The 14,472-nt window shown below is 28.4% G+C and overlaps 1 protein-coding gene across 4 annotated transcripts in view; it reads right to left on the minus strand.

Moving 5' to 3' along the window:
- LOC140668322 (ATP-binding cassette subfamily G member 4) overlaps nt 1-14,472 on the minus strand; it is a 30,408-nt gene that overhangs the window by 1,886 nt on the left and 14,050 nt on the right. For all 4 annotated transcript variants that reach the window (XM_072897238.1, XM_072897237.1, XM_072897235.1 and 1 more), the window contains 9 exons: nt 7,478-7,595; nt 4,379-4,568; nt 3,831-3,976; nt 2,072-2,310; nt 1,571-1,867; nt 1,058-1,221; nt 708-876; nt 515-615; nt 77-418 (listed from right to left, as the gene is read on the minus strand). In XM_072897238.1, the coding sequence (XP_072753339.1) occupies nt 77-418; nt 515-615; nt 708-876; nt 1,058-1,221; nt 1,571-1,867; nt 2,072-2,310; nt 3,831-3,976; nt 4,379-4,568; nt 7,478-7,595 (1,766 nt within the window). The remainder of the gene's footprint in view (nt 1-76; nt 419-514; nt 616-707; nt 877-1,057; nt 1,222-1,570; nt 1,868-2,071; nt 2,311-3,830; nt 3,977-4,378; nt 4,569-7,477; nt 7,596-14,472) is intronic.

Here is a 14,472-nt window from a genome sequence, read left to right on the forward strand (position 1 = left end):
AAAAAAAATAAGCATTATTATTTTCTAATAAATCGTATTCGCGATTGGTATCATTCTATGCTGTATTTAATCCTACCTGGAAACATTTCAATTTCTCTCGACCGTAGCCGTAAACGGTCAAAGCCGTTCCCTCGAAACCATATCTAATGTAACTGAGATACGTGATCCATCGCAGATAGACCGGAATCGCGTCGAAACTGACGAAGAAGCCTGAGAAAAGGAGGAACGGCACCGACATTACCGGCGCCAGGAACACACCGTTCTGTACGTTCATGGCGGCACCGACAACCAGACCCACCGATTGAGCGACGAAAGAAATTAGCAGACAAATACTCACAAACATGCAGTATCTTGTCACATCTGCTGGTTGGCTTGTCGTGAAATACACGATAGTAACGTACATTATACAAAATATAGTCTGAAAAAAAATCAAAAGATGTGAGAATAATTATTTATTCACTATAAAGAATACATATGCATATATTGTTACTTGATAAAACTTAGCTGATCTTACCTGAAACGGTATATCAGACAGAGTAATTGCCAGATAGTATGATTTGAGGGAATACCATCTGTTAAAGTTTTCTTTCAAAAGTACAGGCAGTTCCAACGGGACTAAAAATATAAATTGATGGTTTTTTAGCAATAATGTGAAAATTGTCATTTTTTGTTTGTCAGAAAGCAGATAAACAAATTCTGCAACTTACAAGATAAAATAGTGATTGTCATGGAAGTATACATAAGAAATAGCATATTGAAGAACAAAAATCCGAGATTGCTAAGTACTTTAGCACCATCGTTTCCGATATCATAATATAGCGCAGTGATTAAGAACGCTACTAGAAGATGAGCGAAGAGCCGGAGGTACATGAGAGTCTACGAATGCAAAAGAATTGGAAGTTAGAATATTTTTAAAAAATTAAAAAATATATATTACTTAGGAAAAATATATTCAATCGCGTAATATTATACGTTAGACTCACAAATATTATATATTAGAATTTATTACATTATTACAAATAAAGCAGATAAAGTCTGATTCTTTCCAAATACTTACCCAATCTCTACGACTGAAGAGTAATGCACGCTTTAAAATAACGTAGAATTGTAAAAATTCGGACGTAGGATATCTTTCCGGGGTTACTGCAATGGACTCGTCGAGCAAAGCCATGCTGGCATTATCTTTCTTATCAGCATCCACGGCGATTGCTACATCCATCGCTAAAATATTAATATTTCACGTCATTATATTACGTTTTATATAGCATATTATCTTATTACAATGCATCAATTTACATAAATAATTCTAATTCTTCGACGTTAAGTTTGAAAATATAATGAATGAAATAACTAATTGAAATTTAGATAAAATAAAAACATAATATATACGCTTTTCATCTTTATAACTATTCTATATCTAATTAGATAATAAATTATATATTATAATCAATCATGTATCATTATATTATACAACAAATTATATATTAAATAAGTTTAAAAAATTATTTTCACACAATCGAGTTGTAAATCATCATGTTACGTTGTTATAGAAAAAAAAAAAGTTTTATACCTTGTTTAGCAATGTCATTCACAGCATAGCCCGATATAAGTTTCTCATTGTTAATTTCGTTCGGTTTTTGTTCCACAAATTTCTCCTCTAGATTATTGATGTCATTCTTGTCTTTGATTTTAATTTTTTCTATGCTATCGCCATTCTTCAAAATTTCTGTCGAGGCAGCACAATTGTTCATCTCTTCTTTTATCTCAGGAAACGGATGTCCTTCGCGTATATCGTATTTGCCATTGTTTATCGCGTTTACTAAGTTCTTGATATTATCGCCATATTCGCCGCATGATACTTCAATAACTGCAAGGTAGATCATGGTAGAGATTATACTAGATAACTTTAATTCAGAAGTCATAAAGAAGATATCGAATTTACAATAAATAAAAAATCTCGAGTTTAACTATTATATTATATGTGAAATATTTCCTTCAATTTATTTTACTTTTCAACATGTCACAAAATACTGGCATTGAAGAATCAATTTTTTTATTTAACAAAACTTACTAAACGACGCTGGATTATGATAATTCGGACAATTAAGGCCAATTGTTCTTAAGAAGGGCACTAGTTGTGACGTAGAACCCTGATAAACGCATTGACCTTCGGCTAACGTGTAGAGAGAATCAAACATCTCGAAAAGCCTTGCGCTGGGCTGGTGAATGGTACAGATTATCGTTCTACCGCCTCGTGCCAGTGTTTTCAACAACGATATGCACTGGAAACAAGATGAGGAGTCCAAGCCGCTGTAAACAACCGGATAAAACTAATTGGTATCGTTAAATGGTTAAATCTTGTCATGCTTTTCTTTTTTATTCGTCTGTGTGTCTTTGTGTTAGAGTAGCATAAAGAATATTCGGAAATATTAGGAAAATAAAAGGGTTTGACAATCTGGCATACTTTTCTTGTAATTTTTTTGCATCATATAAAAAGACTGAAAAATATCAAACAAAAAATATACGTTAATCCTATAAAATATTTCATTAACTGATTATAATAGAGTATTTTCTGTTGATTCTTTAACATCCAATTAACTCTTCAACATTCAATTATAATAAAAAGAAATAAATAGCGATACTAAGTAATTAATTTTTTTAGAACCAAGTTCCAGTATAGATCCAGTATATGATCCAGTATAGACCTTGAAAAAACCAGTCATGCCAATCACCTAGGATGTCAAATCATATTATCTTTAAAAAAAACTGATGACTTTTAAAACTGATCGAACAACAAAATGATATTCTTAAAAGAAGCGTGATTATGTATCAGGAAATCGATCTTAAACATTAAAAAATAAGAATATGGAAATATCTTGTTGGTACGTAAATAGATGAGATTATCATCGATCAAAATCACTGTGATTGATTATTTGTTCAACGAGCTATAGCGTACTGTTTGGATACAAAAATACTCTTTCAGTGAAAGTTGTCGGCGAAAAAAGAACATCTCAAAAAACCAAGGATTTACTTTCTCCGACTACTATCTACTTTTTTTTACATCTTAATTAAGCAAGTCATTTAATATCTGTGTATTTAATCAAAAGATTTTAAATATACATCGATTATATTCCAGCTGTAGCAAAAAATAAAAAATAAATTAGCCTAAATTTATTAAATTTTTTTAATAAAATTTTTAAGATAAAAAGTGTAATCATTTACTATTATTATAAGTTCTAAGTTCTGCAAGATTGATTTCATACAACTTTATATCTGGAACAAGGTAGATATTTGAAAGTTGCAAGGAGGAGAAATTCAATGCACGTTGCATGACATTTATCGAACTCTAAAAAATTCGCATGTTTTCACAGTGTTGGTACAAAAAGACAAATACAGCCGACTGACATTGGCCGTGCCGAGAGCCGAAGATCAAGGAAGTTATTTATAAAGACGGAGTTTCTTTCTCACTCAAGATTTTTAGAGAAAGTAAAAGAGATTACAGCTGAATTTCCTGTGAGTCATTTAAATAACTTAAAATTATTTTCTCTATTTTTATTATCAGTAAATCAATTTATTTGCAAAATTTATTTTCGAAAAATCAAATTTTATACTTGGAAAATTAAAATTATTATAAAAAAAATGATATTTATTTATAGATAATACAATTTCTTAATTATATAATAAATCATACAATCATTACAATTTTTAACGATTTTGTAATGCAACATGTGTATTTATCTGCGTTAAAATGTCAAGTTGAATTAGCTATCGAATTACAATATTTATATACAATAACTGTAAATATAATTATAATTATTTTGCATACTCACCTAGTTGGTTCATCGAAAAACATTATAGGCGGGTTATTGACCAGTTCCAGAGCAATAGAAAGCCTTTTCTTCTGACCACCACTCAGATTCGAGGTCATGGTATGACGGTGCTCAGACAAACCGAGAGTTTCAAGGATTTCTTGAATCTATAGAGAAAAGATTTTGCTAAATCGATAAAATTATACATACAAAGTGACTTTAATTGAAAATGAAAAACGAGATACGTTAAGAGAAGACTGTACAAACCGACTTAAAGAATCTGCACATTAAATTTGTATTTTTTATAATTAAATATAACGTCGAGAGAATCGATAATTAATTATAATTATAAAGATTTTGTTAATAATTTAATAATAATATGTAATAACACAAGGAAAAGAGAGAGAAAGAGAAAATCGAATAGCACTGAATCCAATTATAGCTATCGCTAAGTATAATATGTATTTAATACCGATAAATGAAATAATTGAATTTGATTTTTATATGTTTAAATATGTCAGATTGTGTCTATTAAGGCCAACTAATTTCTTATAAGAAGGTCATCTTACCACTTCTTCCTTTTCCGCTTTATCAATGTTTGAGCTAAGCTTAAGGCTTGCTGCAACCTTCATAGCTTCCGCTACCGTTAGATTCCCATATAATTGATTATCCTGCATGATGTAGCAAGAGAGTTTCCTGAAGGCACTGAGATTTCTTTCGTGGCCATTCATTGTGATGCTACCCTCTATACCTGTCGTCCTGTAAGAACATTCCAATAAATAACTCGCCACATCTTGATGCATTGCGTCATAAAAATAATTTATGAGAAAGAGAGAAATTTGTATATATATATATATATATTTATTTCAATTTTTTATTCAATTATCAGAATTTATAAAGAGAGATGTGTCTTTTGTTATAACAAATAACAAAGAATTTGTTACAGAAATTTAGGTCTATGATAAGTATTTCCTCAACGCATTTTCTACTCCAGTCATATCTTGATTCAAGATATTCATTAATAATTCATCAATTTTTCGATCTACCGCATAGAGAAAGAGTCAATGTCAGATCGTTCTACGTGTCACAAATGTCTTCGATTACATGAGGCTCGATAGTGCACAAACATTGCAACCGTGAAACCGGTTTAGAAAACGCGATAGAAAAGAAACAAATAAGTAGGGAAACAACTTTTACACGGTGAGTACATCATGGTTTACGTTTCTTGCAAGTGTTCAAATCCACAACACGCTATTACAAATATATGAAAGATATTAAAAAGCTGATCGACCTTGAGCTAAGATTGACGAATTTCGATAAATGAAAAATGATCCCTCTTACTGGCCATTCATTTATGTTCTGCTAATATTATAATACATATAATTATCCCTATAGTACATATATCATTTTTAGATAATTAAATAATACACAAAATATTCATTTTTTAAAAGACTGTGACATGAAAAATTGATTACTCCAAAGGAAGATTTATGAAATAATGTGTTTTGATTATAGAAGTTGTTTTTCTGCATCATAGTTGAATATGTCAATACGATCAATCAAACAACGTCGTTATACTGGATAATTAACATTGGAAATTTGTGTGTGTTAACTTATATAAAATGCAACTTATCTATCCAAAACCGGTTTTTCAATCGTATGATCTAAACGCGTTTCTCGATAAAGTATTATAACGTTTACACACCCTCATACCGTACAATTAAAGGTAAAAGTATAGAATAAGACGAAATCGTTGATTTCTTGTTGACAGTCGACCTTACAATCGCTACACAAAATGGAGCGGAGGCAAGAACACGCCTTGACATCGCAACTGGCCTTTTTTATTTATGCGTAAATGAGAAGGCAATTTAACGATGCAGAGAATACAAAGTAAGTAGTAAACCTCTGATTAGGCAACATCTATCAAACTGATACAGTAACTCCAAAAAATAACTATTGTTGGACGAGCAAGTTAATGATGTGTGCTCAGAATTATTTACGACTATAATATAACAATTATAATATTTAAAAACAAGATATATATAACTTTACTATTTTATTTAAAAATATTGCGAACAAATAAATCTATAAATTTTCGTTGGAGAATTTAATTTATTTCTGCAACGATTTATACATAACTCTTTCAGACTTTTCAAAAAAATCTGAATAGATTGTTTCGCCAACAAAAATATTTCGTAGCTAACCAACCGATGACAATACATTGAAGTAGAAAGTGTACACTCAGTGCTTTGTCAGCTTATTCAATAAAATACTCTCGCAAAGCGATTTTAATATCGTTTAATTAAATTATATGGAAAACAATTAATTAATTGTGATACACACACACACACACACACACACACACACACATATTTTGATCGTATGTATATGTGGCATAAAAATATAACTTTTTAATTAATTCCTCAACTTAAATCGTCGACGGAATATTCTTATTTCGGAGCAGTTTCGTAATGACACAAAAACACGAAGAAAGTGAGACTCGTATTTCGTCGAAGAAAGTGAGATCGCGCTGTATGGCGAAGAAAGCGAAACCATTTGGATAAAAACTGAAAGTGCGGCGATGGGTCACCATACCGAGATGCGTACGCACGACGAAATCTTGCCGCAGCGCGGCCGGTTTATGGTAATGCACACATACAGATTCACACGAATACCTAAGGCATTTTAGTATCGTGTCGCAAACTTTAAAGTCAAAGTGCCAATTTTCGCAGAGAGAAAGGAAAAAAAAACGTACGCACGAACGTTATTGACGTTTTTCTTCATGTATGTCATATCTGTTTGTTGATGTATGAGCGACAGACATGAGAATTTCACGCAGGAAATATCTACCATACTTGGTGTTTCGGCTAATAATATGACGTAAATTTTAAGTAAACGCGAGTTCCGATGAAATTCTTCGTGCTATATTTGGAAAGATTGATATTCCGATAAACTATGCACAGAATCTCTGGTTGAATTTTATTTAAATATTCGATCTTTCGATGATAAATCTTTGAAAATTAAGAATTCTTCAAGTGAATACATTTTATAGCATTACATTGCAATAAATTGCATTATAATCGATATTCGATAGACAATATGATTACGATTAAATGTGATTAAATAATTAAATTGTAAATTGACGAAAATAGTTTTGGAAGATATTGCGTAAGTGATTTATGATTCATCATTTTCGAATGACTTAATTCTCGTGACTTTTTTTTAAATAGAGTTTACGGCAATATACCAAAATAATAAAGTAAGTAAAGTAATAAAGTAAAAAATTAGAGCATGTACGGACATAAAATACTTACACAGTTTAGAATTAATATATATAAGTGGTCTTATATCTGTTAATTATTACCAACTCATTTATATGAATAAAAAAATATATACGTCAGTTGCAAAACACATTATATATATTGCAAGCTAATAATTAATAATAGAAAACAGATAATGTATAATATTAATTCGCATAAATTATATTTCATTTAAACTATGCACGACAATGATTTTTTTTTGTGCTACTGCATTATTCTTTATCGTATTCTCTATTGTTAATAATAGCTATATTAACACATTAGAATATATGCGTAAATGCACTAGTACACATAATTTTATTAATAACAACTGTATCGTAAAAGTTTCATAAACACTTGTTGACTCACTTGTATCCGGTGAGGATGTTTAGGAGCGTCGACTTTCCCGCACCAGAAGGGCCCATAATAGCTGTCAACTCGCTGGATCGCAGTCTGCCGCTGACGGATTTGAGAATCGTTTTTATATCTAAAAATCGAATAAAATTGTGTGAAATGTATCTGCTATAACAGTCTCATATACTAAAACTAAATTAATCTCCTCTTGCAAAAAATATTTTTGGTGGAATGTGTAAAATAAAAAATTAAATATATATTGAGACTGCTTTTAAATAAATATTTATTAAGAAATAATACAACTGCATAAAAAAAATATATAACAAATAAAAGCTATATATTTAGTTAATGAATTTTTTTGAATTAAAATGTTTTATTTATCTCGTAAACAACAAGCTTAAAGCTTATATATGTCAAGAGGCAAGTAATTAAATATATCGATGATACTCTCGAATAAACACTTACTGACTAGTTAGAATTAAATGTTTTTTTAAATGATTAATATAAACGATGAGTCATATTTATTAAAATTGACCGTCGTACCGAGATGGCATAAGTATAACATCTGCTTTTTCATCGATACATAACGTTGGAGATATCGGACAAAGAGAGCAGGCCAAAGTCCAGAATAAGACCATACAACACTAACATAACACACTATATTATATTTGCACGTTATATAGCATTGCTTGTGTGACTCATAGCCACAAGGCCGGAAGAACAATTTTAATTGATGAGCTCGTTGTTGCAGGCCATAAAAAGTAAAGTCATTTTAAACGATTGTTAATGAATTTTATCGTAAAATAATTTATACATTAATAAAAAACGTAAAGAGCAATTAAGATTGTTTTTGATAAAAATTAGCAAATGTAGGCATATACATACATATATTTGTAATTTATATATTTATATATCTTTTAATTATAAAAATTTATGTAACGTTTCTTTCTTAAAATTCCATTTTTTAATATTAAAATTAATTCAAAAATAAAAAAAACCTCATTTATTATGCATATCATTTAATTAAAAAATATGAAAGTTTTTTTGATTAAATCAATAAATGTTTAGTATTTATTTTATACATTTTGTGTACGTTAAAGGGGTACTTTAATAAATATCTTAAATTTAAATTAAAATATATGCGGAAAAGATATCTTTATTAAAATATTAAATTTGGAGATACATTGAAAAAAAATGTTTTACATCATCCAATATGGAATGTAAAATATTTGTATTCCCCATCTGTGTTATATAAAAAATATTTTAATATATTTGAAACTTAATCCATTTTAAATTTAATAATCCATAACATTTCCTTCAAACTGATATATTTATTGTTAATTTCTGTTATTCTCTCTATCAAAAATTATATTTTATTTCTTGCAAATAAAAATCAAACAAAAACAACTTTTTCAAAAATTAGCATCAACCAAATATAATTTTTTAGTTATAAAGTAGAAAAAATTTTCTATTTGTATAAGTATTAATAAGCAAAATAATATAGAATAAAACAAAGTTATCAATATTCAACTAACGTAATATGCGTCAGCTGCGATAAGTATATAAGAATCTGACTGTTTTAGGTCGCACGAGTGTCGTATAACTTGACCTCCCGGTTTTATAAAGTATCTTGATTTCACTGCTGTTCTTGTTTCAAAATTATAGGTACATAAGTTGAATGGCGCTTTAGCAATCGCAATCTAATCAGAAACATTTGATCTAAATAAAAAATTAAATTACTTTTGCAACGTTTGTTCCAAGAAAAAAAAAATAACGTCAATATATTGTTAACCGCAAGACTTTTAAATATTATTTCTCACGTCATAAACTATATAATTAGTGAAACAATGAGTTCTGTACTAAAAATAGAGCAGATTATTCTTTAACTTTAAAACTTTACTATATTCATCATAAATTCAAATAATAAAAGTGGATTTAATACAAAAGTGGATATTAAGAATATTAGCTTTATTGTCATATAATAGATGAAAGGCTGCAACTCGATTTCTAAATAAAAATTGAATATTTTTAAATTATTATAATGTATTATGTTTTAAAAATTGACATTATAAATTTTTAATTATAGTAAATAAAGATTAGTTAAAGAATATTTTAAAAACTCAAAATATTATAAGACTTTTTTTATTTGTTATTATTATAGTATTTAGTTACAAGATAACGAAAGGTGCCATTTATTCTTATCAATCGATAAATTCGTACGAAGTATTTTGTATCAAAGCAATAACATTGAAATAATTATTTAAAGAAATGTTTTGCATTCATATATGTTTCATGTTAATGATTACGTTTTGCTATAAGAACGTATGCACGTAAAGTGCTAATTTAACATTCCCTGACAAAGATAAGTATCTTCATTGTCATGTATGTCATCCATAAGAGTACCTTCTAACCATCCCATTGCTTACTATGTACGCAAATATTTGCGAACCAAACGTGAGAATGCATAAAATCATAATGACATAATATAACGTTTTTTCTTTCAACTCAAGGTGAACCAGTTTCAATCAGCTTTATATAAACCAATTAAAATCGTGTACAAAAGTCCTAAGATTGTAGATCAATTAATAAAAATAATAGGTAAACTGAAAGGTTACTAAATATTAAATATATTTTTTGAAATTGCGCAGTCGACTACTATAATTAGCATAGTAATTATTTTTAAAAAATTTCAATTTTTGATGAGATTATCGAGATATTTTTATATTTAAAATATCTCTTCACGCGTTATATAATTTCCTCATATTCGTTTATTATGTTACTACATGCCTTTATAGAAAAATCTTTATAATACATTTTTTGTTAGGAGAGATACTGTGCTATTTAATGTTTTAGATTATGTGACAAATAAAGCGTTATTTTTGTTAATTATAATATTAATTATCGTATAACATTTCTATTTCGAATGATTTCGATAACATTTTTCTTCGTTTAGCTTTTCATCAACAGGAAGTGCACAATTCTACAATATCTAGTATTTATTCATATATGAAGTTAATATGAATTTATTCCTTTTTGTTAGATAATTTCCAGCTACGATAGTTTATCACCTAATGATAAATGTTTATTGCATGAATATTATGTGTGATCGTGACTATTATAGTTATATATAACACACATTGATCTCATATATATATATAATTGCTTTTTATATATATGTCTATATGTAATTGCTTTTTAATATATAATTAATTAGTGTTGCCTTACATACAAAATTACAAAAATGTAAATATTATGGACTATAAATTATTGCAAATCTATTTAACACAAATTTATATTATTTACAATTATATATTAAGTAACAACTTTTATTAATTAAATAAAGAAAAGAAAAGAAAACTGAGTTATTTTGTGGAAAAGAATTATTATATATTTACGTTTATAATTGATATATATATATATATATATATATATATATATATATATATATATATATATGATTAATATTATTATAATTTATATATATAATTAATATTTCAACTTTTATATTTCTTGGTCTAATACTTTTTTCATACTTTAATTTTTATCACATTATCTAATATTTACGTATCTTTTAATACATATCTGTACATATATAATACAATTAGTACATATATATTATAATTATATTGCATTATCGTATGAAAAGAGAATGATTTGTTTCAAAAAAGTATTTATAAAACATATAAATACTTTATTCTATATTTTTTTGAGAAACAGATTACTCGAAGTAATTACTTGTACATAATACATTAATGATTGTTTTGTCAATAACAAAGAAGGTTTGATATAATTAATATAATTTAAATAAATACTTTGTATTATTGCGTGTGAATTAATTAGTAGGCATTGCTTGAGTGTATTCCATGTGTTTGAGAAGTAAAAGAAAGCAAGTGCAGAGTTAGGACAATATAGACAATGTCAAAAAAAAATATTCCAACATACATCGCATACTATTTCACGTTATTGGTACCGATTGCTATGTATCTTAAAATACATTTTTTTTTATTATTATACATTATATGAAGAAAAATAAAAAACAAGATTTATGTACGCTCCAGAAAGATTTATATACACGTTACAAGATTATATTATAAAGTCATAAAAACTATTATATATTACGTCGAAAATTACGTTATATGTATATATAATTATATATTAATTTATATTAAAATATTTTAAGTTTTGTTCGATATTGCTGCGCATATTCTGCCACAATTTTATTCTTCAAAATTTTAGAATGATGGTACTACTTCCTTGTGACTTGAAAAATGCTATGTAAATCTCTTACTCCCACATCTGAGTCAAAGTTCACGTGCCACTAATTGCATCATTGCGTGCTATTGATTAGCCATATACGCAGAATGTAATACTGTAGATCATAAAGGAATAATCCTTTAACTTGAATCTATGAAGAGAAAGAGAGAGAGAGAAGCGAATTAAGTTTGTCAATTTCGAACGTAAAGGAGGCTGCGCGTTGAATTACGCAAACTAAGGATTGTAAAAATCTTGCTATGACATACACGATGGCTTACAGCGTTTAAATTACTCCGGTTGCTCACTCCGTGTATGCAAGATAGTAGTGAAATGTACGTACACGTGTGTATGTGTGTGTGTGTGTGTGTGTGTGTGTGTGTGTTTATGTGGGTGTGTCTTTATTCGCATGTATCTGTTGATGTAAATAAAATAGCAAGAGTCAAAGAAATAGAAAGAGAGAAGAAGTCAGACAGACGAAGAGATCTCAAAATCTTATCCCCGTTTATTTGTCCTCATGAGGCCATACTGAACTTTCTTCATTTAATTTTGCAATCTTCTGAATAGCGCAATAATACTTCACGTCATATCGAAACGCTGCACCATAATCGCGTAAAAGTATATCGTAATACTTGCCGTAGGCAGGAATCGTATTTCATCTGTCTTGTGTAATAACAATGATTTTAATGTAAAATTTATGATAATCAAAAGAAATACGAAATTGTTCCTAAATAATCTGTTAACTTCTTCAGAGAATATAATATAATTATTTTAAAGATTAAAATTTTTTTTTAATATTTTGTAGAAATCTTTATTTCAAAAAGTGACTTAGAACATTTCGCTAATATAATGAGTATTGCGAAGGGAGAGTAAAAAACGTGTCAAAACAAGGCAAAGTTGAAATTATCAGTTTGAAATTATCAAACACATTCTGCGTGCATGCTGCGCTTTTAACTTGTTACTATTTTTATACATTGTTGATAAACATTTTAATGACTGAAAGAAAAATGATTGTGAGCAAGGATATTCGATAAGAATGTCGCTTTATGATTGACTAATTCATATTTTATTGCGTAGATATCACGTAGATGAAACAATGAGATATAAAGTTTTATGGAATGAAAAAATGATGCTTTAATAGTAACATACTGAAATAGTAATAGAATATAAAAGAGAAGAATAATAGGACATATAATTATTGTTCGATATTTCATTATTGCGTACATCACATCAATGCATCGTTCAGGCATGCAAAGAGGATGTAGGTCATATTATTAACCTAAATAGATAATGTATTTCACTCTTTAAGTTGAGAAAAGCATGTTCGATGTCTATTACATTTCTTTACAACACGTAAATGTAAACCGAAATGCAGCTCGTCTTTTCCACATGTATCGTGATATCTGGTCAAATTGGCATCAATTTATCAGTTTATAGTAATCAGTGTTTTCTTTAAAAAAAGTACAGCTTCTCAAGTACTATACGCATGAGTAAGTTTATCCAATCAAATATTTTTTTTTTATCAAAGATACATGATAATATATATCTTACGCACATTTTTTTAGATAAATAAATAAAACTAGTCAATTACTAAAAATATGAAAATATTTGGTATATCAAGCGATGGCATTCAGTGATTTTCGAGATAAAACATCCTACAAGATAAGAATATTAAAACATTTATGTATCCATGAACAAATATCCACTACGTGTATCACGATCATCGAGAATCATTTAATAGAAGTATCACAGATCTTTATTCAAACACCGACAATAATTATTGTTTGTAATTCGCGTCTGTGCCTGCAGTAAAGTCTTCTAGTAACCTGTTATGCATTATATTATATTGTATTTTTTGTTGAATTTATTGCTAGTTGTGTAATTTTGATCTGAAAGCCGAGATACATATATAGTACGCTTGCGTCACTGATACGAAATAAAGAAAAAAGTATGCTGTCATTTCGTATTAAAATTCTATCTATGCTTGGCAGCAAAATGAGTTTATTACGGAAGCCTATCTGTAAGGTAGCATTACTAGAATAACATAATAATCCAGGATTACGTGTTCACCTGTATCTCTCGACTTTTAAACGCTACATCAAGGCCACTAGAGTTAATTTCCTACTTTTTCAACGAAGATATTGCACGACAGCAAAATGCATTATGGAATAAAATATTTTAATTTTGACATTCAGAGTACTGCACATAGGTCATTATTTTCTCATTTTGTGATTTATCAGACATAGCATTCTTTTAAATTCTTTCGCTTTTCAGGCTGTAAAATAATCAATTTAATTTTTCGAAATTATCCATAAAAAATGCTAATTCATTCTCGAGTAAATATCTTAAAGTAAAACGTAACGATTCGTGACCAGTGTCGGTACCGGTGAAACGAAGTTTTATCATACTATATAATAAGTGGAACAATTTACTGAATGCTTGAAAGCTATGATAAGAAGGAACAAAGACTCCTCGATAATATTTACACCGCTCGAGATATTATATATTTCTTTGTTGACTGTATGTCGAGAGTCAAGTGCATATTTCGTAATGCTTACAAAGAGAAATATAATCCGTTGTAATATTTTTCTTGAAAAAATTTATTCTTTAAAATCTTTTAAATAATGTGACCGACTTGTCTATATATACTAAGCGTTTACATAATTATTAAATTAATTAAGCTTTGAGCTGCGTATTTGTCAGCTCAAAGATTATAAATCGATGTAACATATAATTAACACATTTTGTATCAGATGTGT

The sequence above is a fragment of the Anoplolepis gracilipes genome, chromosome 8 (genome assembly GCF_047496725.1).
Source record: "Anoplolepis gracilipes chromosome 8, ASM4749672v1, whole genome shotgun sequence".
In the NCBI taxonomy this organism is placed as follows: Eukaryota; Metazoa; Arthropoda; class Insecta; order Hymenoptera; family Formicidae; genus Anoplolepis; species Anoplolepis gracilipes.